Source organism: Lepisosteus oculatus, chromosome 7, assembly GCF_040954835.1.
Source record: "Lepisosteus oculatus isolate fLepOcu1 chromosome 7, fLepOcu1.hap2, whole genome shotgun sequence".
In the NCBI taxonomy this organism is placed as follows: Eukaryota; Metazoa; Chordata; class Actinopteri; order Semionotiformes; family Lepisosteidae; genus Lepisosteus; species Lepisosteus oculatus.
In genome coordinates, this window is record NC_090702.1 from 1,759,795 (window position 1) to 1,780,370 (window position 20,576).

At 50.9% G+C, this 20,576-nt stretch overlaps 2 protein-coding genes and 1 long non-coding RNA gene across 11 annotated transcripts in view; 2 read left to right on the top strand and 1 right to left on the bottom strand.

Annotated features, from left to right (window-relative positions):
* Window positions 1-10,674, bottom strand: part of slc6a16a (solute carrier family 6 member 16a) — a 30,985-nt gene extending 20,311 nt beyond the window's left edge. For 3 of the 7 annotated variants that reach the window (XM_069191797.1, XM_069191793.1, XM_069191799.1), the window contains exon 1: window positions 445-858. Coding sequence is in view for 1 of the 7 variants with exons in the window: in XM_069191792.1 (XP_069047893.1) it covers window positions 3,570-3,622 (53 nt within the window). In the remaining 6 variants the exon portion in view is untranslated. The other 4 variants (XM_069191798.1, XM_069191794.1, XM_069191796.1 and 1 more) reach the window with 3 other exon arrangements.
* LOC138240748 (uncharacterized) lies at window positions 4,880-7,317 on the top strand. Its single transcript, XR_011189992.1, has 2 exons — window positions 4,880-5,048; window positions 6,206-7,317. It is a non-coding gene; the product is annotated as an uncharacterized lncRNA (long non-coding RNA).
* Window positions 10,675-14,030: 3,356 nt separating the features above from the next.
* LOC138240725 (uncharacterized) lies at window positions 14,031-20,504 on the top strand. 3 transcript variants are annotated; one of them, XM_069191929.1, is made up of 4 exons: window positions 14,031-14,550; window positions 16,722-17,061; window positions 17,453-17,730; window positions 19,226-20,504. In XM_069191929.1, exons 2-4 carry the CDS (start codon window positions 16,731-16,733, stop codon window positions 19,394-19,396), a joined length of 780 nt encoding a protein of 259 aa, XP_069048030.1. In that variant the 5' UTR covers window positions 14,031-14,550; window positions 16,722-16,730; the 3' UTR covers window positions 19,397-20,504. The 3 variants fall into 3 exon arrangements, with proteins under 3 accessions (XP_069048030.1, XP_069048032.1, XP_069048031.1); XM_069191931.1 differs by having other exon boundaries at window positions 16,722-17,013; XM_069191930.1 differs by lacking the exon at window positions 19,226-20,504 and having other exon boundaries at window positions 14,032-14,550; window positions 17,453-18,876.
* The last annotated feature ends 72 nt before the right edge of the window (window positions 20,505-20,576 follow it).

Sequence of the window (20,576 nt, forward strand, 5' to 3'; positions counted from 1 at the left end):
GAGATCAGGGTAAAACACAGGACAGCACAGTAAACCCCAGTGAGATCAGGGTAAAACACAGTACAGCGCAGTAAAGCCCGGTGAGATCAGGGTAAAACACAGGTCAGGGTAGTAAAGCCCGGTGAAATCAGGGTAAAACACAGGACAGCGCAGTAAAGCCCGGTGAGACCAGGGTAAAACACAGTACAGTTCAGTAAAGCCCAGTGAGACCAGGGTAAAACACAGTACAGTTCAGTAAAGCCCAGTGAGATCAGAGTAAAAACAGGACAGCGCAGTAAAGCCCGGTGAGACCAGGGTAAAGTGCTGTCAGTTTGACAGTCCACAAAGCATGTGAACTCAGGAAGTGTTTTGCGCGCGAAACTTTACTATATTATTATTATTATTATTATTATTATTATTATTATTATTATTATTATTATTATTACTACAATGCTCGACTCTCACCTTCCGGGCGCCCTCCGTGTTGAAATCGCGCGCTGTGCCGGGTGTGTTGTCTGTAATCACCTCACCGCCGCGCTCCACGGCAAAACACGCGTGTCCGTTCCACTTGCGCGTGCCGCCTTCCTCTCCCCTCCGTCTCCCGCCGCAGCACGCGAGCACACGTGGATCACGCCGAGTGTCCACGGAGCCCGTGGGGGTCCCCCTCCTGACCGCGCGGTGTGGGTGTGGGTTGTGGGTTGTGGGTGTTGGTTCCGCGTCAGCTAGGCGCACGCCGCCTCGGCCCGTGTCCGGCAGTGTGTCACGCGTGTGGGTGGATATGTGTGCGCGGCGTGCTGCGAGCGAGAGTGGACGACACCGCGTGTGCGAGTGGGTCGAGTCCGAAACACGCAGTACGCCTGCTGTCTCCTCCTCCTGCTGCCCGTGCTGACTGGAGTACAGGCGCCCCGTAATCTCCCGCAGCACGTCCTTACTATAACAACAGTGATCATAATAATAATAATAATAATAATAATAATAATAATAATAGTATTGCCGCTTGTCGCTGTGCGGGAATGGGGGATTATGGAAATAAAAGCTGTATGAAATTAACAGCTCCGATACACCATGAGAGGCAGACTCCGGCTACTGGGTTATTTATTCTTGAAAAGGCATAAATGAAAGAAAATAACACAAAAAGGGGCTCCTGTCTCCTCCTGCCTAGGGGCGTGCTTTCCCCGGTGTGTGTGTCTGTGTGTGTGTGGGGGGGGGTTGTCTCCCCACGAGCGGAGGATATCCACGCCCGTGCGTCCTCCGCGAATTAGGCTGCGCCTGCTTTCGGCGATATACGGCGCCCGGCCCAACGACCGGCGCCGTTGCATCAGCTCGCCGTTGCGCTGCGTGTCCTGCCTCGCATTTCCGCTTGCGCCGCACGGAGAGGCACACGCGTGGCCCGCTGCTGGTGGGGTGCCCAGCGAATCACTCCTGTGACCGACCTGGGAGAGGGGGGGTTGGACCCAGCCGTCTCGGGGAGGCGAGGTCCAGACTATCCAATTAAACGCACAGGACTGGACTGTCATCTCTCTCGCGAAACGCTGCGGGGGATAAGGGGACTTTTTATTTTTTTTAATGTGAACTTCCTGAAATAATAAAGCACGGAAAACATATGATGATATATGTAAAAAATACAAGTTAATCATATAACTTACTTATTACCTCTGGCGGTTAACTGTTTATTTTTCGGTTTGTGTTTGTTCTCTTGTACCTAATTTGATCCTCTGATTGTATTTGTAAATTCTATACAAATTTAATAAAAAATTCTTTAAATATAAAAAAAAAGTTAACTTCCTCCTTCTTGAACGCACGCAGAGAGGTCCTACTATAGATAGATGATAGCTAGATCCTTTATTGATCCCGTGAGGGAAATTGCAGAAAAAAAGTATCCAGCCATCATCTATCTACAGTAGGACCTCTCTGCGTGCGTTCAAGAAGGAGAAAGTGAAAAATTTTAATATATATATACACACATCATGTAAACATCATCGGCTGTAAGTCAAAGCATCTCCGACGATCCCGTCAGTGTTTTTTCGGGTCCGAGTTAACAGTTCGCGGAGCACTCAGCGATCACCAGAGGCAGAGGGGGTGAGTACAGACACCCCCCGAACTCCTCCGGCAGCTCGGATACCGCCAGCTCCCGGACTAGGAAAGCGGGAAGCGCTCTCCTCTCTCCTGAACAAACTCCCGAAACCTCCCCCAGGCAGCTCTCCCCCCTCTCCCACCCCTGACCTCTGTCTCAAGTTTCTGCAAGTCTCTCAGTCCAAGATGATGCTATTAATCTATAGGCGCATCGAACCCCAGCCTTGTGCCCGATTCAGGCAACTGGTGCGAGTCCCAGCCTTCCCCCTGGGGGTGTGCTGCTGTACCTTCTAGACGTTTCTGAACTGAGCCGAGTTCACTCAGTCAAACTAATGATAATCAACAATGGTCCCTCACACCTCCACAGCCCCTGTCTGGACCCTCCACCCAGAGCTCTTCCCAGGTCAGGGGGAATCCCACTACCCCCACCAGTGTGCAGCCCCACCTGGATGATGCTCCAGTCCTCTCACACACACCAGCTCTCAGTGGGGAGGAGAGCAGAGGGATGGAGCCAGTTCAGAGAGGGGGGTTATTAGGAGGCCATGAGGGGTAAAGGCCAGGGGGGGAATTTGGCCAGGACACTGGGGTAACACCCCTACTCTTGTCGAGAGACACCCCGGGATTGTTAATGAGCACAGAGAGTCAGGACCTCGGTTTGACGTCTCATCTGAAGGACGGCGCCTGTTTACAGTCTAGTGTCCCCGTCACTATACTGGGGCATGAGGACCCACACAGACCGCAGGGTGAGCGCCCCCTGCTGGCCCCACTCACACCTCTCCCAGCAGCAGCCTCAGCTTTCCCAGGAGTCTCCCCTCCAGGTACTGGCCAGGCTCCCACCTGCTGGGCTCCAGTGGGGTGTGTCAGCTGGGAGCTGCTGGGGGACACGGCTGCTGACACTTCCAAAAATGATCAGCAGCTGCAAGGCAACTTCTTGTTGCCTAGATCCCAGCCCTGTCAGCGGTCAGCTCCCCTTCCCTGGGGTGTGGTCCCTACGGCCTTGGAGCAGAGAGGTGGCTCTGTGGCTCAGGATCTGCGCCTGTGGCTGGGAGGTTGCCGGTTCGAATCCCGCGGCCCAGCAGAGGAATCCTACTCCGTGGGGCCCCCTGAGTGAGGCCCTTCACCCCAGCTGCTCCAGGGGCGCCGTATAAATGCCCGACCCTGCGCTCTGACCCCCAGCTTCTCTCTCCCTGTCTGTGTGTCTCCTGGAGAGCAGGCTGGGGTCTGAGAAGAGACACATTCCTCATGCGAGACACTGTCTCTGGCCAATAGAGTGATCCGATCTTACAGACTGCATCCACGCTCCAGTACTGAAGAAACCTGGCCCCGGATTCTAGAAGACCCGTTTTCGAATCTGCCGATCCCGTTGGAGGTTCGAGCAGCAGTATCAGGCTCACACAGCCCGTTCGAGCCGGCCCAGTCCGGGTTCCGCCCTGAGCCCAGCTGCCCCTGTCAGTCCCTGGGCCCCAGGCCCAGTCCTTCTGCTGCTTGACCTCAGATCACTGCCCGTCTCTCTCTACCGTGCTTGCGGGGGTCCTGTCGGGGGTCCTGTCTCTGGCTGCTCCGCTCCCATCTAACTGGCAGGCTGCCTCCAGTCTCCCTTAGTCCCCATTCAAGTCCTCAATGTCCTCGTCCCGCATAAAAGTCTGGCTGGGAGCATCCTGCCCTTTAACATGGAAACCCGGGGTTTGAAATGCGAAACCAAAGCCGTCCAGGACTGGGAAAATGGCAGGAAAACAGCAGCCCCAGCTCTGCCACTTATATCATAATACAGTTCATATCATAGTATAATAATAGATGTTATATAATATATTATATAACATTATATATTGTATTCATGTAATAAATTATTTTATTTTATAATAATAATAATAATAATATACTGTATGTTACAATATTATATTATAATATTATCTCATAATACCAGTTCACAGCTGATTCCACACACTCATTCCAGTCTCAATCCATAACACTCCCATCAGGGAGACAGTATGGGGAACCAACTTCACATAAACACATTTATCCCATATCAGCAGTCATATCACCCTACAACTCACAACTGGTAATCCACTGGAGCCCAGCAGGTTCATACAGACACACTGACTGGACACTCCAGTACATTAACACTGCACTGAGAGAGAGAGGGGTTAATACAGACACACTGACTGGACACTCCAGTACATTAACACTGCACTGAGAGAGAGAGAGGGGTTCATACAGACACACTGACTGGACACTCCAGTACATTAACACTGCACTGAGAGAGAGAGGGGTTCATACAGACACACTGACTGGACACTCCAGTACATTAACACTGCACTGAGAGAGAGAGGGGTTCATACAGACACACTGACTGGACACTCCAGTACATTAACACTGCACTGAGAGAGAGAGGGGTTCATACAGACACACTGACTGGACACTCCAGTACATTAACACTGCACTGAGAGAGAGAGGGGTTCATACAGACACACTGACTGGACACTCCAGTACATTAACACTGCACTGAGAGAGAGAGAGGGGTTCATACACGCACACTGACTGGACACTCCAGTACATTAACACTGCACTGAGAGAGAGAGAGAGAGGGGTTCATACAGACACACTGACTGGACACTCCAGTACATTAACACTGCACTGAGAGAGAGAGAGAGAGGGGTTCATACAGGCACAGAGACGTGCAGAGAGAGAGTTTATCAAGGTGTCCGCTCCGTCTCGTGTGACTTTGTGGAAAAGTACAGTTCTCCGCTGTACCCTTCACAGTGCTTTTCCAACATTGCTAAATATAGATCCGCCCTCTCTCTCGCTCTCTCTCTCTCTTTCTCTCTGACCGCGCCGTGCAATGTACTGTCGAGTCCGGCGAGGCCGAGCGCGGAGCTCCCGGCTCTCCCTCCGCGCCCCGGGTTCGGCAGTGTCCGGACAGCGCCTCCCTGGGCCCCAGCTCCACGCCCGCGGGTCTGAACCCCGCGTCACACCCCTAGAGCCGCCACATCCAGAAGGTCAGAAACGAGCACGACCTTAGCTCGAAGTTCGAAAACGATTTCGGCACGCCTGTAGCGCTTTCACGAAATCTCTTAGAGTTACAAAAACACTTGCTTTGTGTATAAAATACATTGTGGGTGCTTTCTCAGCCTTTACTTTTTCGTTTTTATGACATTTATTCGACCAAGCACGAATATTCTTTTGTCCATATCTCCGCAATGGAAGCACAGAACGCCGTCAAACCAAATGCATTTTAAAGACCACGGCTTGCGGATATTTCCACAGCCTTTACATCAAACTATCGGTGAGCTAATTATCTTTTTTTAAACCTCCGGTTTTTCATCGATGCGTACTTACGCACGAACTGGAACCCGCGGGCTTCGTGCGAAAAACCCGTATATGACCATAGGAAGCAGAACAGCGCGGTCTCCCATTACCCAGACTGTAAGCACGGGAATAAAGCTTTGTTTGATTTCTGAAACCCTTCCTTTACGTCCTGTTTTCATTCAGGTAAGGGTCAACTATATTGACAATACTACTGACAGCAGGAAGATTAAAATATTCTTTACTCAGCAGCTTATTAAAAACAGCTCCCATGATGTTCAAACCGATTTTTTACACAGAACACTGACACAGCTTTGTGCTCTGAATCTCTTTTTCTCGTGCTTTTATTTAATGTGGCACAATGCACTGGGATAGGGGTATTCTGTTCACAAACCAATAGCATTTAAACCACAGCACCCACAATGCTGCAAGTGTTTTGCACACTAAGCAGGTCCTCTGACTTTTCCCAGCTTTGTTTTGGGTTGTGGAACCTTTCTTTATATTTTTTAGGATTTTCTGAAGATAACACTACAGGTAACACACTGGGATAGGTGGGTCTTCTTCATGGCTCAATAGCATTTCAAATACAGCACCCACACTGCTGAAACCAAGTGTTTTACACACCAGACAGGCCCCCGAACCTCATACAACCTTACTGTGGCTGTGGCTCCTTTCTTTATTTTTTTATGATTTTCTGAAGATAACACTACAGGTAGCACACTGGGACAGGTGGGGTCTTCTTCATGGCTTCATGATTTTTTGACTGTAATCAAGTGTTGTGCACACAAGACAGGCCTCCTGACCTTTCACAGTCATGCTTTGTTGTGTGAAACTTTAATTCTCTTTTTAGGATTTTTTGAACACGGGAACCTCCACCGAGATGAATGAGGTGCTCTTCAATAGCTTTTTCATCTATACACACAAGCGTATGTAACCAAGACACTCAGAACCAACAGAATCAACGTGAAGTCATAGAAAATCAAGAATGCCCCCCGAGACACCTGCATCCCCCTCTTGGACCACTCTGGTATCAACACCCCCAAACCCATCCATACCAGCTAACAAGACTCAGAATTGGTGCAGGACAGCCAGACAGCACCATCATGACACACATAATGAGATCAGTATGTGTAACATTCTGGGCCTGGGCTCCTCTGTATTTGGGCTGAAGGGAGTTCAACAACATTATTAAACGGACTGACCTCATAATCTGACAAGATACATTGTTTAGGGGAGACTCGACCACCCACTGTCCCCCTGGTAACGTGAAGATCATTGTCCCTTGGCTTACCTAAACCAGAATCACTTGGGTCTCCGGGGCGGATCAGTGTATGGTACAAAGTCTTAAAAACAGAACATTGTTGAATTGTCTATAAAAAACAACCAATATCCCTTGGATTTCCCCAAACACAAAGCTGGAGCAAGTATACTAATTCCATACCCTCAAACTATAAAAGGCCTGTGGTGTAGACAGGGTAAACAGCTGCATCATGTGACATAACTGCACGGAGGTGTGATGAGCCTAGTTTAAAATACTCAACCCCATCTTGAAGTACGGATGTTTTCCTTTGGCCTGGAATCCAGAACTGATCACCTGACCCTAACAACTGCTGGAGCATTTGTGTGAACAGTAACCTGGGCTAGCTATTCACCAGTATCTTCAATACCCTATTACTGGCAGCTTACCAAACTCAGTGTCCTGAATAGGAGTCAGATCGACTTCATATGAAGCTGGCACACATCTGACCACACAGGCACTCAACACACACTTTAAATGAACAGAAAAATAGTGACCCGTGTCTTTGATTTCTAAAAAGCGATAGGCTCTATTTTGAACAAATGACAAATAGACAAACTTCCAATGTGGGGTAAGAGGTACAGTCCACAACTGATTTTTTTTTAGCGTACTCGGAAAGTATAAGCGGTTTGAAAATACTTACATAACTTATTTTAGGAAGACTGTGTTGGTTTTTGTATCATTTGTGTTTGTGTTGACTCTTATTGAGATCTCCAGGCACCTGCCCTTATAGATGCCTCTTTTGCTTATGTGTTGTTAGAAATTGAGCTCGCCTGTGTGCCTGCTTCTAGGGTTTTTTTTTAAAAAGGAATAGGTTGGTTTTCTATTTGTTTTGACCCCTTGCCCAGTAACAGTCTACTACAGGGGGGATTCTGGGTCCTCTCTCCATACAGTATGTCTCCTTTTGCATTGTTTCCAGACCTGGGCTGATTTGAGTTTTTCATGGTAATGGATTACAAGGGTAGGTCTGACAGAAGTGAATGTGGTGGATCTGCCATCTGCCCAGGTGGGAAGGTAGATACAGTATATGTAAAGAGGTTTTAGCATTAACGTTTTGCATACAATCACCCTTTCCAAAAGGTGAGATAACCAGAGAAAACAGGACACAGCTTTTCTAGGGACTTTTTTTCCCTACAGTATATATGGTTACGATGGGTTTTAAAATTTTTATCTTTTCTTTGGTGTAGGTTCATGAATGCATGGGCTTTCTTTTCTTCCATGTCTTGTTCCTTTGTTCAGTTGTTTTGTATTCTTTCTGTTTTGTCCCCTTATTTTTGTGCTGGTGCTAGAATTTCTGCTGGCTTTTCCATGTTTTTCCCTTTTGCTCTTTGATTTAATTTTTTCCTGTGACCCATTTTTCCTTATTTATCTCAATGTGATATTTTCCCCTTCTCCTCAGCTGTTGAGTCTCTTGCACTTTCTTCCCTGTTATCAGTATTGTCTGATGTTGGATTGCATTTTAAGTTCCTTATTTTTTAGTAATCCTGTTATTTTTTTCATTGTTATTCTCCTCTTTTATTGTACTATTTCTGTTATTGCAGTCTTCCCACAGTTTATTTTATTCTTAAACAACATACTAAATAATATAAGAATACATGTTGTGCTCATCTCTTTCCTGCCACTTGCACTCCTGATATTGTCTTCAAACAATTCCAATATTTTAGAGCTCTATATTTTCAAGCCTTGAAGGCCTAAGGTTGTTTTTTAAAGTGTTTGAATGTGATGTACTAACTACTGTCTACAATAACAATAACATACATAAATTACCAATAACATGCATATAAAAAATAGCCCAGAAATCAAGTATGAAGTAAGGAAATGGCTGCAGCTATGAATCAGAATTTTAATCTATTCGTTTTGTAGTTGGTTGGAACTTGGAACTAGTTAGACAAGGGGTGTGAAGATTCGTTACAGATGTCTTTTGCTGTACGCAAAACAAGTGAACAATAGATGGACATAATTTCACCAGACAACCCAGCTGGTGCTTGAAATTTCCAAACCACAAATCAGAATGAAAATTAAAACAAATTGAAGGAAGGAGCGATAGGAGAAGATCAACAATGAATCATTAACATTACAATGCTTAAGTTGCCTTTATAATAAAGACAATTTTGTCCTTTTGTGAGGATCATGTCCACATTGGACCTGTTTTTTTAAGTTGTTTTGAAATTTCACTTAGGGCTCAGAACATTTCACAACTACTAATTTGTTTTTCCTACCACCTCAGCTAATTCTCTCCCCCGTTAGGTTTGGGTGGGGGTATGGGTTTTTTCCAGAAACCCGTTATCATTTCTTTGCTGTTGGACACATTTGTCTTCAGGAAGTTTTCTTCACACCTTCTATCATACTCATCTGACACCCACCTGTCCCAGTGTATTACCTGTAGTGTTATCTTCAGAAAATCATAAAAAAATTAAAGAAAGGGGCCAGAGCCACAGCAAGGTTGTACGAGGTTCGGGGGGCTGTCTGGTGTGTAAAACACTTGGTTTCAGCAGTGTGGGTGCTGTATTTGAAATGCTATTGAGCCATGAAGATGACCCACCTGTCCCAGTGTGTTACCTGTAGTGTTATCTTCAGAAACTCATTACAAAATAAAGAAAGGGGCCACAGCCACAGCAAGGTTGTACGAGGTTCGGGGGCCTGTCTGGTGTGTAAAACACTTGGTTTCAGCAGTGTGGGTGCTGTATTTGAAATGCTATTGAGCCATGAAGAAGACCCACCTGTCCCAGTGTATTACCTGTAGTGTTATCTTCAGAAAATCCTAAAAAATATAAAGAAAGGTTCCACAACCCAAAACAAAGCTGGGAAAAGTCAGAGGACCTGCTTAGTGTGCAAAACACTTGCAGCATTGTGGGTGCTGTGGTTTAAATGCTATTGGTTTGTGAACAGAATACCCCTATCCCAGTGCATTGTGCCACATTAAATAAAAGCACGAGAAAAAGAGATTCAGAGCACAAAGCTGTGTCAGTGTTCTGTGTAAAAAGTCGGTTTGAACATCATGGGAGCTGTTTTTAATAAACTGCTGAGTAAAGAATATTTTAATCTTCCTGCTGTCAGTAGTATTGTGAATATAGTTGACCCTTACCTGAATGAAAACAGGACGTAAAGGAAGGGTTTCAGAAATCAAACAAAGCTTTATTCCCGTACTTACAGTTTGGGTAATGGGAGACCGCGCTGTTCTGCTTCCTATGGTCATATACGGGTTTTTCGCACGAAGCCGTATTGAACAGTGTTTCTCGCGCTGTGAACGTGTGCACACAGCGGTCCCGCGGGTTCCAGTTCGTGCGTAAGTACGCATCGATGAAAAACCGGAGGTTTAAAAAAAGATAATTAGCTCACTGATAGTTTGATGTAAAGGCTGTGGAAATATCCGCAAGCCGTGGTCTTTAAAATGCTTTTGGTTTGACGGCGTTCTGTGCTTCCATTGCGGAGATATGGACAAAAGAATATTCGTGCTTGGTCGAACAAATGTCATAAAAACGAAAAAGTAAAGGCTGAGAAAGCACCCACAATGTATTTTATACACAAAGCAAGTGGTTTTGTAACTCTAAGGGATTTCGTGAAAGCGCTACAGGCGTGCCGAAATCGTTTTCGAACTTCGAGCTAACTTTACCCCGGTCCCCAGACCACCGTCGCCGGCGGGCAGAAGCAGCGACCAGCTGCCCCAGTTTCCACAGCAAGACAGGAGGTACCGAACCCACAAAAGCAGAGTCTGGAGCAGGCTCCTTACCTCGGCGAGCTGTCAGCCCCTGTAGGAGGGATCTCCGGGCACCCTGCTCTCCGACTGAGAACTGTTCCCCCAACGCGTTCACCCAGCTCCGGTCAATATTTACCTCTCTTCACCAGCCCAGCAGGGACAGCGAGCCGCCTGCCTGCCTGCCTGCCTGCCTGCCTGCTCGGTGCGGATAAAACGGCACGGCGCTCCAGTGATGAAGACTCAGAGTGAAATCAGTTTTGTGAAAACTGTAACAGAGTCTGTCTGGCAGGCAACACCGGGCACCGAACTAGCGCCACGTTGTACACAGCGCAAACTCTGGGCTTTCAATCAACCCGCCCCCGCCACCTCATTGGTCGGCGCAGGCGGGCCCCGCCTCTATTTCCGAACACACCTCCTCCCCCCCGGGGGGGAGGGGGGCGGGGCTTCCGAGGAGCTCTCGGCGTCAAGTTGATTCCCGCAGTGGAAAGTCTCCTGACTGGGAACGTGTTATCGTTACCGATCAGGGGGGAGACTCGTTGCTCGATGATGACTGAAGCTGCCCTAACGTTCACCGCGGGACAGTGAAGGCAGCCAGCAACACTGTCGGTGGGCAAGAGTCTTTGAGACTTTTGTACCATATAAGCGCGGATGACTCTGATGTCCACCCCTTGCACAGTGAATTTGAACTCCGTCCATCTGTGAGCTGATTTCGACTACCGAGATTCCCGTGCAATAGCGCCAATTTATCCTTTACATCCACAGCAGTCAGCCTGATTACTCCGGGCGATTGACTGTGTGTATTTTACTTTAATTCTATATTGAGGTTCTTCACCATGGCTGCACGTATCTTATTTCTGGACGGTTTCGTGCTGTGCTGTGTGTCCCGCCTCGTACCTGCCTGCAGTACACATTTCCCACCTAGGACAATACAAGGGAACAGGTGAGTGAGCTGTTCAGCTCGTGTTTCCTAACAAGACGGTCACAGCAGTGCGTCTTTGTGCGAGATCCGTGGGACCGCAGCTCAGTTCAAAGGGACCCCAGTGGTTTTAGCGATCGACTACAATACCGCCCAAGCAAAATAGGCCGATTAACTACAAGAGCAACAGGAAACTGGCACCTGTGGTGTAAGACAACATTTCTATTCAAAACTGAGCAACCGGCCGGGCGTTGAGCAAAACAGAGCAACTCCATCTGTCCGCTGTCTGGACATGAGGTACTCACCCTCACAGCCCAGCCAACCCAGTGTTTCCACACTACACCAGTAGCTCGGTCCAGTCTACAGCTACAGTACTGCTCCGATTCGCTTCAGTTAAGATCTCTATCGCCCCCAGGGTATTTGTCTCGACTATCAAGAGCGCACAACGCATTACACGTACGGCAATGACACGTTACAGCAACGGCACAATATCGCTCAACCGGAGCTCGGTTCGAGGCAATACTGGAAAAATTCAGTACTTCGCTCTGTCAAAAAAATAGAATAAAACCAGTGGACTGTAATTTGCCCCAGTGCAGCCCAGATACAAAAAAAAAACACGACACAAACAACAAAACACGCTTCCACGGCAGCAACAAAGACTATGTATTTATTATTTATTCATTTTATACTTATTTGGTTGTCTTTGGTTTTATAACTATTCTGATGTCTGTTTTTGCTTGTCTTGGGCTTGACTGCTGTCACACATCAATTGCCCTACGGGATCAATAAAGTCTTATCTATCGATCTAACACACACATACACTAACACAACACAGTATATGTTAGAGGGACAAGTCAGAGGTTTATTCCCGGCTGGGAAGAGAGGAGAGAAAACACAACGTTTCGGCTGTGGAGCCTTTCTTGGGCGGCGTGAGGGAAACACCTTCTTGCTCCACAGCCGAAACGTTGTGTTGTCTCTCTTCTCTCCCCGGCCGGGAATAAACCTTACTTGTTCCTTTGCAGCCTACGTGCGGACTCCACACAGAGGGACCTGAGGGGGATTGTGCATGCGAGGTGTGTCCTTAAGAAACCTCCCCGGTCCCAGAGGGCTCACTGCAGTGGCCTGATTTTATCGCCAGTCCTTTCTCGCTGACGTCTGCCTCACCGCCAACGTTGCGCGTCTGGGGCAGACAGACCGGAGCGGCAGTGTTTGACGGTGTTTGGACAGTATCCGACACACTCAGTTCGGTACCTTCAGAGGTTGCCCCAGTCCCCTCTGGTGTCAACCAGCTCGGAGCAGGACTCCGGCTGACCTTACAGAGCCCCCCGATATTGATATTTTATGATCTATAATAGATAGGGACGTGTTCTTCGATTTAGTGCGCGTTTTGAACAGAACGATTTCAGCTCGTCGCTTGCGCGACGGACTTCCTGCAGGGAGTTCAACTGTTAAATAGTTTTTTTTAAATAAAACTCTGCTCTGTTGAATCGACTTATCGGCTTACGTCCCGTGCCTGCGTGTACGAGGCGCCGTGCTGTCCTGAGCTCAGGCAGTGATAAACGCGCCGACGTTTTCAAAAAGTATCAAAATCATAGAGGCGAGTCTCAACATCAGTTTCACAGAGGGTCGGTTTTGTCCCTCACTACGACGTACTGGACTGTCCCACAACATATGGACAGTTCCTGTTGTCATCATCGCCTACGCCTGTGCTGTCCTGCTCCGCATTGTGCTGTTAATCCCGAGAGATCAGCGCGCTTATGAATTCCGATGGGCGAGAACACAGGGTCACAAACCCCTCTACTCCACGACTCGACTCTAGCAGACAAGCACGCACACACACACAAAAGCAGCTTTCTCGGGCTGTTTGCGATGGAGATTACCTACATGACCGGTTTTATTTCTCGCCTCCAAACCCGGCTGTAAGAATTGCAGAAACCGTGCGTGGCGGGTGGGAGTCGATTCTCGATCACCGAGAACCCCGGACTGTGTGCGTCCGCTGCCTCAGTCACAGGACTGCTGGACGTGTGAAATACAGACAGGGGTTTAAGGCACCGGGCGATCTGCGAGCCGTGCTCTTTGACGCACTCGTTCAGTACGGCCAGGCGCTGGGCTGTTTTGCTCCGAGCAGTGAGAGCAGGGAGCTGGTTTGGGGGTTAACTCGCCCCCCCCTCCGAGACCGCCCCCCTCTGAGACCGCCCTCCGGTCAGCGAGCGGTCGGCGTCTGTCCCGCTGCTCTCCCGCACCACCTGGTGGCGGCCGGGAGCACTGCAGGTGAGCGCCACAGCTGTGGAACAGGGCACCTTCGTTTAAAATTGGGAGGAGGGTCCCCAGAGTCTGTCCGCAGGGGGGTCCAGTCACCTTCCAGAGGAAGAACTGGATTATAATTTCAGGAGCCGGCGAATGTTAACGGCAGTCCATCACAGGACACACACACACACAACAGGGCCAGTCCATCACAGGACACACACACACACTCACACCAGGGCCAGTCCATCACAGGACACACACACACACACACACACACACACACACACACACACACAGGGCCAGTCCATCACAGGACACACACACACACAACAGGGCCAGTCCATCACAGGACACACACACACACTCACACCAGGGCCAGTCCATCACAGGACACACACACACACCAGGGCCAGTCCATCACAGGACACACACACTCACACACACACACCAGGGCCAGTCCATCACAGGACACACACACACACACACACACACACACACACACACACACACAGGGCCAGTCCATCACAGGACACACACAGACACACACACTCACACCAGGGCGAGTCCATCACAGGACACACACAGACACACACACACGAGGACCAGTCCATCACAGGACACACACACAGCAGGGACAGTCCTTCACAGGACACACACACACACTCACACCGGGGCCAGTCCATCCCAGGGCAGGCACACAAACACACACACACACCGAATTTCTGGAGTTTCAAATGGCGTGTCCAGTTGGTTTCTGGGGTCCTGGTCTGAAACACGGGGTTTATTTCCGTGGTGTTCTGGATTAAAAACGTCGGGCGAGTATTGCATGGGGTTCGGGGAGATAGATATTCCCTAGAAACCAGGTGCATCTCCCGTACTCGCTCACAGAAGGATCTGCCCGGAGGCACTAGGACCCCACACGCCTGTGAACGCGGAGAAGACCAGCTCTTCCTCGCAGCTACACAAACACTTCAGTTTCCTCTTTCCTCTCACGGAAACCAACTCCTGTGCTGCACGATCCGTGTTGTGACAATTCAGGTAGGTCACAGCCAGTGAAGGTATCAGCCGGATTACTCCTCGATACTCGTTCGCCTCCCTCGTCCGGAGTCCGGCTTGTTTTGAAACCTGAAGCGGATTCGGTTGTGTGTCACTACGGGTCTGGCCGTGTTGTGTCAATAAACTGAAACTGAAAGTCCAGGCGCGCAATTTTGTTAAATACCAGACGCCCGTTGTTGTTTTTTTCCAGCTGTAGTTTAAAATTCAGAAAATATATATATATATTTTTAGGGAAAGATCAGAGGGATAAACGTCCGTCTGCCCCACGGACAGAGCTCACAGAGACGGGGTCGAGACAGAGTCACGCAAATTCCAAACTTGACTCAGTCAAGTTCTTTCCCGGCTGCGAGTCCGGGCACTGACATGGACAGCCAGGGCGAGGAAAGAGAGGGGGGGAGATCATCATTCGTGCGGTAACGAAAGGGCATTTGCAGTCGTCGTGAGCTCCTCAGCTTTTAGGCGACTCGCACGCAAAAGCCGCGCAAACGCTGCGCAGCGGGTGCAGGTGTCACGTGCCCTGGCCGTGCACACCTGCGGTTTGACAGCGCGAGTCAGACACTAGGTGAGCTGCCTGACGTGGCTCTCCAGCTCGCGGAGGGGGTGCTGTGAACCCCACCCGTTTTCGCTGACGGAGACGGGACTCGAAACCTCCTTCATCGGAGCCGCGACGAGAGTGAGGTCATCACTCCCGGCCCCCTCCCAGTCTGTGCACGGCGCTGCACTTGAGCGTCAAGTCACTACCGAAGAGCTTGGGGGTGGTATTTCATCCAGGCTTGACTATTAATAATAATTGCTTACACTTCTATAGCGCTTTTCTGGACCCTCCACTCAAAGCGCTTTACAGGTAATGGGGATCCCCTCCACCCCCACCAGTGTGCAGCCCCACCTGGATGATGCTCCAGTCCTCTCACACACACCAGCTCTCAGTGGGGAGGAGAGCAGAGGGATGGAGCCAGTTCAGAGAGGGGGGTTATTAGGAGGCCATGAGGGGTAAAGGCCAGGGGGGGAATTTGACCAGGACACTGGGGTAACACCCCTACTCTTGTCGAGAGACACCCCGGGATTGTTCATGACCACAGAGAGTCAGGACCTCGGTTTGACGTCTCATCCGAAGGACGGCGCCTGTTTACAGTCTAGTGTCCCCGTCACTATACTGGGGCATGAGGACCCACACAGACCGCAGGGTGAGCGCCCCCTGCTGGCCCCACTCACACCTCTCCCAGCAGCAGCCTCAGCTTTCCCAGGAGTCTCCCCTCCAGGTATACTGGCCAGGCTCCCACCTGCTGGGCTCCAGTGGGGTGTGTCAGCTGGGAGCTGCAGGGTGATCTGGCTGCTGGTTTATTTGACCCACACAAGCAGCATTCTCCCGAATTGACTACTGTAATACTCTACTCGCTGGGGTTTCTGAATCCATATCGAACAAACTCCACTCTGCCCACAATCCGGCAGCCAGAATCCTCACCAGGTCTGGTGCCAGTGATCACGTTACTCCTGTCCTGGAGTCCCCGCACTGGCTTCCTGTCAGGAGCGGGGCTCGGCGTGGCCTCGGCACCCCCGTACCCGTCTGAGCTCCGGTGGCGCTGCATGCAGCAGCCCTGTAGGAGGCGCTCTAGGGGGTCCGAGCCTGTAGGCACGAAATCTGCAGATGTCAACTGGCGCAGCGATGGTGGCGGTGATGATGATGAGGAAGAGCGCGCCTTCGTCCCGCAGGCACAGTGGGATAGGAGCTGTCTTCTGTGGCAGTAACAGGAAGAGCAGAAACAGCCCCGAGTTGAATGTAATGATAATGATAATGTTTCTTTATTAGCCCTATACAATTTCTTGCATTAGGAATTCGTCTTTTCTCAGACCCCAGCTTTTCTCCATGGAGACACAGACACACAGACAGGGGAGAGAAGCTGGGGGTCAGAGCGCAGGGTCGGCCATTTATACGGCGCCCCTGGAGCAGCTGGGGTGAAGGGCCTCGCTCAGGGGGCCCCACGGAGTAGGATTCCTCTGCTGGGCCGCGGGATTCGAACCGGCAACCTCCCAGCCACAGACGCAGGTCCTGAGCCACTGAGCCAGCGCTCCGCGCCGAATGAACCCCTTATTGTAAGTCGAACCTCTGCCCCGTGACTGAAGCGGTCCCTGACCCCTCCCTGCTCCGGCTGCAGGCGGACGCGATGCCCGGCTCCAGGGAGGACCGCCTGGAGCGGATCCTCTCGGACCTGCGGAGGGACGAGTGGAGGAAGTTCAGGGGGCTGCTGAACAGCGTGGCCCCCCCCGGGGGCTTCGAGCCGATCCCCCTGAGCGAGCTGAGGAGGGCCAAGACCGCCTTCGACCTGCGGGTGAAGATGACCCAGTACTACGGCGACCTGGCGGCCGCGGAGGAGGTGACCCGGGACGTCCTGCAGAGGATCCCGAGATGGGACCTGGTGGAGAGGCTGGAGGGGCAGATGAGCAGCTGTACGGTTCTGGAGAACGCGCCGGTGTCGTCCGCTTCGAGTATTGACGGTGATGTCAGAACGAATCAGATGCACAGGGACAGACAGATAGGAAATTCCGCCCTCCGACACCCACACAGGGACTGAGGGATGCAGGAAGTCCCGCCCCCCGACACCCACACAGGGACAGACAGACGCAGGAAGTCCCGCCCTCCGACACCCACACAGGGACAGACGGACGCAGGAAGTCCCGCCCCCCGACACACCCACAGGGACAGACAGACGCAGGAAGTCCCGCCCTCCGACACCCACACTGGGACTGACGGACGCAGGAAGTCCCGCCCCCCGACACACCCACAGGGACAGACAGACGCAGGAAGTCCCGCCCTCCGACTCCCACAGGGACAGATACGAGAAGCATCACCTGCTAAGAGACTAACACCCCTCTTGTCTCCACGCAGACCGCTACCGGCTCTTACAGGACCTGTACGTGGCGCAGAGGCAGCTCCGCCTGTCCGAGGGCTACAGAAGCGTGGAGTGGGAGGAGACCCGGCCCCGCCCCGCCCAGCTGGAGAGTATATATTACCAGGTGCCGTACAGACAGTACCCACCAGGGGCGCACTGTTCTTGGGAGATCGAGTGGAGAGGCTGGGGAGCCGATATCAGTTTGAAATACACGGCCGCTGGCAGCAGAGAGGAAGGGCACAGCTTCCTGTTTCTCGTCATATTTTTACTCGCGGTAAGCGTCGTCTTCGTCACGAAAACGGTGTTCATGACCTGCGTTTTATACAGCGCCTTTAACAGCCTGTCCTTTCAGATGATTTTCAAACTGTTGGGAACGGGCATCGCGCCCGGCCCGGCCGCCCCTGGACAGTTTCAAGACGGCACGTGATTTTAAAGGCCGAACCCGTGCTGATGCGATACCCTCACTTGCTTGTGCGAAAACGTGACCGTACTGGGCCTGGCGGTTTTAGCAATAGAGCAATAGGAAGCAACAATTGTTTTTTTAAAAAAAGTTTATCAGGATCTTTCCATCATTAACTGTAAAGAGTTTTGACTTCTTTTCAAACCCAAGATCCCCGATATAAATGAGGATCTAGTACAGATCACCCCGTATTATTAGAACACACACTTCTAATTTGGCTCTTCTGTACACAGAGGGTGGTGGGGGTGGGGAACAAGCTGCCCAGCCATGTTGTTGAAGCCGATACCCTGGCTTCTCTCCAGACACAGCTGGGTGAGCTCCTCCAGTCAGGACAGGAGGCTCTGCTGTACACAGAGGGGGGTGGGGGTGGGGAACAAGCTGCCCAGCCCTGTGGTTGAAGCCGACACCCTGGCTTCTCTCCAGACACAGCTGGGTGAGCTCCTCCAGTCAGGACAGGAGGGTCTACTGTACACAGAGGGTGGTGGGGGTGGGGAACAAGCTGCCCAGCCCTGTGGTGAAGCCGGTACCCTGGCTTCTCTCCAGACACAGCTGGGTGAGCTCCTCCAGTCAGGACAGGAGGCTCTGCTGTACACAGAGGGGGGTGGGGGTGGGGAACAAGCTGCCCAGCCCTGTGGTTGAAGCCGACACCCTGGCTTCTCTCCAGACACAGCTGGGTGAGCTCCTCCAGTCAGGACAGGAGGCTCTGCTGTACACAGAGGGGGGCGGGGGTGGGGAACGAGCTGCCCAGCCCTGTTGTGAGAGCTGATACCCTGGCTTCTCTTCAGACACAGAGGGATGTGCCCCTGAGATCAGCTGTATGATGGATACTGTCATTCCTACCTCTGTATGTTCTTCCTAAATAGACTAAGAAGAGCTTTTAGTTCCTCATTAGCTATTTAAGGAGACTGTGATGTTTAGCATGTTTAAGTTTTGAAAATAAACCTGTTTTGGAATCCCATATCTCCTCTTAGTGATGTGCTGTTTAACAAGTGTCTGTGATCAGCAGTATGAATACTATAAGCTATAAGAAATACCACCTCCCGGAGACACTGGCCATTAAACACAGTTCAGATCAATAAACCCTGGACACCTTTTGTCCCACATCCGTGAACTTTCACTCCGACATCGGCTTCCAGTTTTGTGCTACAAAAGGAACCCTAACTGTTTTCTATACTACTGGATATTTCTTTTACTTTAAAAAAAAAAAGAAGTTTCCTTGTCAGTTGTTGAAGACCCGTTCATTTTAAAATACGGTTGTGAAATCTTAAATTGCTAGAACTGGGAGTCTGATTTCTTCTTTTCTCTTCAGTGCGTTTTCCCCGTTCCCGGCGTTTCCCGTGAGACTCGCGGCCTCTTGGATCGATCGATCGATCGATCAGTGATCGATTCCTGCTGGCTGCCGCTTGCCGTGGCCCAGATGTCTTCATTTCAACAAAAAACAGGCACTCCTGGTTCTATTGCATCTATACCAGCTCGATAACATCGCCAAGGGTCCACACTAGAATACAATGACACTTCTTGGGGGGATGAACAAGGCAAGTGGAGACGTTCCGCACAGCTCTCACGTTCTTGCATTCCGAAATGGTCTGTAAAAACGCCTTCACACCCAGTTTAAACCGATTCAACGTGAGACAGAGAGGACGGGGTCGCGTGTCGTCCTGACACAAGCCAGGGGAACCCGACAGAACTTCCTTTCGGTCACACGGCGGGGGGGTGCTTCTTTTTTTTAAAGACCCGCTCCTCAGCCCTCGCCCTTGAAGACCCCTTGCAGACCCCGGGCTCATGTCGACCCGGACTAGGAATAAAAACGCGCCCGCGGGAGCCGTAGGTCACCCCGGAGGACTCCGAGAGATTCCGGCGCCCGGCGCTCCTCCACACCAAATTCCCAGAATTCCCACTTTATATCTCAGAATTCCGACTTCTTATCTCACATTTGCGACTTCGAAATAGCCCACATTTCACTGTCTGTCCTTGTGTTACTGTAACGGATTGGGGTTCTAGGGCTGGTGCCCTCGCCGCCCCCATCCTACTTCGTGCCTCCCTGCAATGGGCTCGAACCCGGGTCTTGCCAGCCGAGCTGGTTTCCATATTTGCGGAAACCTGGTGGCGGCCGGGAGCACTGCAGGTGAGCGCCACAGCTGTGGAACAGGGCACCTTCGTTTAAAATTGGGAGGAGGGTCCCCAGAGTCTGTCCGCAGGGGGGTCCAGTCACCTTCCAGAGGAAGAACTGGATTATAATTTCAGGAGCCGGCGAATGTTAACGGCAGTCCATCACAGGACACACACACACACACACACACACACCAGGGCCAGTCCATCACAGGACACACACACACACTCACACCAGGGCCAGTCCATCACAGGACACACACACACACAACAGGGCCAGTGCATCACAGGACACACACACACACACACACACACACACACACCAGGACCAGTCCATCACAGGACACACACACAGCAGGGCCAGTCCTTCACAGGACACACACACACACACTCACACCAGGGCCAGTCCATCACAGGACACACACAGACACACACACACCAGGACCAGTCCATCACAGGACACACACACAGCAGGGACAGTCCTTCACAGGACACACACACACACTCACACCGGGGCCAGTCCATCCCAGGGCAGGCACACGAACACACAC

Coding starts and splice junctions, on each gene's coding strand:
- LOC138240725 (XM_069191929.1), top strand. CDS start 16,731: ATGCCCGGCTCCAGGGAGGACCGCCTGGAGCGGATCCTCTCGGACCTG. Junction 17,062..17,452: donor GTCCGCTTCGAGTATTGACG/GTGATGTCAGAA, acceptor GTCTCCACGCAG/ACCGCTACCGGCTCTTACAG. Junction 17,731..19,225: donor TCGTCATATTTTTACTCGCG/GTAAGCGTCGTC, acceptor TTTTCTCTTCAG/TGCGTTTTCCCCGTTCCCGG.